At 37.1% G+C, this 4,957-nt stretch overlaps 1 protein-coding gene across 1 annotated transcript in view; it reads right to left on the reverse strand.

Annotated features, from left to right (window-relative positions):
• Positions 1–2,047: 2,047 nt before the first annotated feature.
• LOC106679199 (myb-like protein D) overlaps positions 2,048–4,957 on the reverse strand; it is a gene marked incomplete at its 3' end in the record, with an annotated part of 61,185 nt that continues 58,275 nt past the window's right edge. The window contains 2 exon segments of the mRNA XM_067053497.1: positions 2,048–2,189; positions 3,862–3,927. Of these exon segments, the coding sequence (XP_066909598.1) occupies positions 2,048–2,189; positions 3,862–3,927 (208 nt within the window).

Here is a 4,957-nt window from a genome sequence, read left to right on the forward strand (position 1 = left end):
GATATACGGTGTTAAAGTTTCACAAAATACGTATTTTACGCGCGGGCATTTGACCGGTATTATTGGTGTTTTAAACATCAGCACTATTCCTATAAATAATCGAGAACTCTAGAACTCTAATGGATACTACTAGAACTCATAAAAAAATTGAAATTTTTCTAGAATGGGGGGCCAACTTCACAGAGGTAGAAAACCTTGCAAGAATGGAATCGACATTGGGTGGATTGCTTGAAAGGGGCCTCCCTAAGGAGGTACTTTCCAACCATTGATTCACGCCTAGAATCAACGTGGGTCCTCCCGGACTACTGGATCTCGCAGTTCCTCACGGGGCATGGGGGTTTCCGAGCTAAGCTCATGGTACATGGCATAAACATCGATCATCTATGCCCAATTTGTCAGGTTCCTGAGACCGCCGAGCACGTCTTACTTGCCTGTACAATCTATGAAGAACTGAGAGCCAAGATGATGAAGGAAACAGTACTCTATGTTCTGACTGAGAGCGATCTTCCTGAGCTGATGAAGAAAGAAAACTACCCGCACTACAAGACCTTCTTGTATGGGTGGAAGGAGGCTGTGGGCAGGAGAGAATAAGCTACACCAGCAAGACCTCAGGAGGAGAGCAAAATTTAATTTGTAACAATAGCAAGCTGTGTGCACAGCTATGTAAACTAGACCTGGAGAAAAGGCTTGATTTAACGGATCAATCCCGGTGGCAATTAAAGGGCTCATGTGATCGGTTATCACTTATTATTATTACATATTAACATATATACATTTGTACAAGATATCGTATTTTTATAATAATAACATTATATACAATTGGTTAGCTTCTGTGACGCTTGTAGTGCTGGCCCATGGCGGGTTACAGCGGCACTTCGTGCTCTGCTACAGACCCAATGGATCAACTCATGTTAAAAGCTACGCGGTGTCTATTGAATAAATATGAAAAAAATCCAAGTCTTGAAGATAATGATGAATTCATCACTAGTGACACCGAAAAAGCAGAAATGTTTGAAAATTTCTTTGAGAAAACGTTCTCCAATACAGAACATGAAAGAAGTCCGAATTTAGCATAGCTTGAAGAAGCATACAATGGTAACGTTCTTGGACTTTGTTCTACGTTCGCTGACGATACAACAATGTTCTCTCAGCATAATGACATTATAATAGCTAGAAATACTTTGCAAAGTCATCTTAATGAATTAGAACAATACTTCAATATATGAATGATTAGTCTGAACATTGACAAATGTACTTTTTCTTAAATTCACTTTCTTTGCCACCTATAATTTCTTCTTAATTAATTTCCTAATTTGTTTTTTAAAATTGCATTTATTAATCTAGCTGTATTGTATGGCAATTGATTAGATAATGAGTGGGCTACAGCTGTTCAAACCTTAGATAGGTCACTTTTGGGCCACCTATCTATGTATTGGTATTGGTATTTGGTGAAGGGAAAAGTCCGGCATGCGGCCCTCCTGGCAACCTCTTGCCAACCCCTGGCGGCGACCTGAGTTGCCGCCGCGTACTAACGAAGGTGGGACTATCAAGATTTATTTTTCTGGAGCGCCAAAAAATTTAATATTAACAGCCCCCATGTGGGAATCGAACCCACAACGTTCCAACTGGAACCTACGCTCCAACCTGCACGGTCGTCACTCCCCTGGCCATCTACATTACTAACAATATGGAAAAAACGACACCTAAATATGATGAAACTGAATATTAGAGGCATTATCAGCTAATTGGTTTGACGCTCTACTAATGATATGAATATAAAACTTTCTCTACCTAAAAACCTTCCTTTTTCACTTGTATTATATTAATAGTTGCCCCAGTCATGAAACAAAAGTATTAGCGCTTGTACTTTGTACTTTGTACACTTTTAGATATTTACTGATATAATCAGGCTGTAGTTACCTGTTAAGCAGAAAATGATTTTCTGTAAATTATTGTAGCTTCGCAATAAAGAATTTGTTCAAAGATATGTGCATAAAAAAGGTATGAGGCCAAACACTTACTTCAATTATGTCGGCGGGGTTAAAACCATCGTTTCTGTTGTTTCTGTTGTTTCGGTTGTTTCTGTTGCTTCTGTTGCTTCTGTAGTTTCTTTTTTTATTTTTCACAGCACCGAAATTAGCATTTATCTCGTCTACTAGCTCTGGATTGTTTTCAAGGATTATCATTGTCTGAAAATAAAGAATTAATATCATAATAACTAATTTTTTAATATTTGTAAATTTTATGTCTTCCTTAAATTTCCTGATGGCAGGTGACGATACAATAAACTTTGTTTATTTCAAGATGCAACTGATCAATCACATTTTTAAAATAAAATTTTGAAAACTAAGATCATTTACATAGAACGAGCTATAATAATTTTAAAATCATCCTCAATCATCATCAATTTTAACATATAGACGTCATAAGCAGAGATTTGATCTCCGTTATGGTCTGAGTAAAACACTATTCAACTATTAAACTCTATTATAATAAATTCAATAGTTTCTTACCTGAAATCGAATATTCAAAATATTTGTTTGATTTGGAACAAGCCTGTTAGGCTACGCGGTGGCGGTAGAGAAAACCCGCTAGGTTACACAATTCTTATTCTTACATTCAGTCCTCAGAAATATGGACATTTCTACTGAAAATAAGCGCCAAATCTTCACAATCACAGTGGAGTCTATCATGATGTCCACTTCAGAGACGTGGACGGTCAACCCCTATTTGTACTCCAAGGTGCAGGCGTCAAAGTGGATTTTTAGAGCTGTCTCTGTGTGTCTGAGTGGATACAATTAAGAATGATGTAATTCGCCGAAGAATGGATGTAAAGAGATAAGTAAACGTAAGGATCGGGGACACGCCGCCTAGGATAGGGACGGGGATGTGAAGAAAATGTCAGGCAAATGTTTCTGGAACCGTCTTTGATTGGATTGAACTGGGAAGAAGAGAACGCGGATGGCCCAGAAGAAGGTCCTAGAGGATATGGCTGGAAAGAGGACGATTGGTTGGATAGAAGCTCCGCGCTGACTAGTTGAGGCAACGCTTGTTGCAATGCTTTAAACTAACCATTAATTTATTGAAATTTCAGCTGTATTACATAAATAAACAATTACCAAATGGGATTTATGTTATATTACCATGACATGATACAGAGAATTCGTCTATTGGGAAGACTCAAATAACATTTCTAGAGTGAAATTTTTCGAGGCCAACTTCTTTTCGGAGAACTAGGGATATTAAAAGGTCTTGAAGAGGAAGATAGATTAGAAACAAGTGGGAGGTTAGGGAGTTTATCATTAAAGGATTGATATTTGATTCTGGCCAAACCGGTAACATGAAGTACATGCTATAAATACTACGATAAATTAACTAGCAACAATTCAATATTCTCTAGACAATAGAGTTACTTTTTTATTTATTTTTTTTTTAGTTTATTTATTTTTATCTTGATTCTCTGTTAGCCTTAACTGCATTGGTTATTATTCTCTTTATTTTACTCTCATATATCTTTTATTTCTATTTTCAGTAATCCGTTCAAATATTCATTTTATTATTTAAGTGATAATGAAATTTATAGACAGCTAATGTTAAAAGCTCTAATACGCACACACAACAAAAAAATAAACAAACAAATAACTTCGTAAATAAAATATAAAACAAAGTTATGAATAATTGAAAATGTAGTTAAATTAAAATAAAATTCTCAATAATAATGTTAAAAAGAAATGTATAAAATAAAAAATAATAAATAAGTTAAAAATAAATCAATAATTTATTAATAACAGAAGTTAAAAACAAATAAATAGGTTAAAAAACATAGAATTAAAAAAAATATATATAGTCAAAGCTACTTACCAGGCATATGGACCTATCTGGTTCCGGATCAGGGCACAACGTATCCATTATATCCTTAATTATCTCCTGTTTTATTCAAATAAAATATATATTTAGACAAATCAACAAAATAAATGCACTTAAAAATGTATAAAATATCTTAACTAAAAACAAAATATACTTAAACACAATAAACAATAACATGATTTAAATTTAGTTGTTCACGGATTACCGAACCAAATTTAATCGCAAGAAGAAGCCTGTTTTTTCAGTCTAATTTTTTTTATTAGAAATCTGTTCATCATTTTATTTATTTATTTTTTTATCGGTCTTTTGAATTATGACTAACAATAGCATAGTAAGAGCGGGTGTGCTGAACCTTGACGACATCAACATGGGAAACGAACCACCTCCAGTCGAAAACAACCCACCATTTCCAGAAGTGGTTAACATTTTTTTTTTGTTCCCCCTTCATGGCATTGCTGCCATACGGGGTTCGGCAACAGTGGGGTAGTGCGTTAGGGTTGCGCATGCCACTGCTGCCAATAAACATCTTCTTTTTTTTTAAAACTTTATTTTCATTAATGGCATTCAAAATTATTTGGTGGAACCATTTAATTTTAGGGTACAATGATTATTTTTAAAAACCTGGTGCAGCTCAGCACTTGGTTGAGTGCCTTAATTTGGGGCTACACCTTATCCACCAGCATCCGTCCGGTACGTCCAACACGCCTGGTCCTCATCCGTCCGGTTGTCACCTCCAGTGCGCAGCCTAGTCCAGCCCTCCTGGTCTCAAACTGCTTCTTCGCCGTCCTCTTGATCTTCATCTTCCATTGGTGGCTCGCCGACCCCTGGCGGCCAAGCCCTTCCCAATGTAAAGTGCGATGGCCCGACCACTTCCCTCCACCCGTAGATGAATTCCCTGAAGTATGGGTAATTATCCTCTTCCATCAGCAGAGGGAAGTCCGACTCGGCGAGGGCGAAGATCCCGCATTTTCTCGACAACCTGGCACGGTGTCCTTCCATCGCGGTGCAGTCCAATACCACGTGCTCTGCTGTTTCAGGGACCCCACACGTCGGGCACCGGGGGTCGATGTTCTTTCCGAAGCTTTGCAGC

The sequence above is a fragment of the Halyomorpha halys genome, unplaced genomic scaffold (assembly GCF_000696795.3).
Source record: "Halyomorpha halys isolate HHAL.00 unplaced genomic scaffold, Hhal_1.1 Scaffold184.1, whole genome shotgun sequence".
In the NCBI taxonomy this organism is placed as follows: Eukaryota; Metazoa; Arthropoda; class Insecta; order Hemiptera; family Pentatomidae; genus Halyomorpha; species Halyomorpha halys.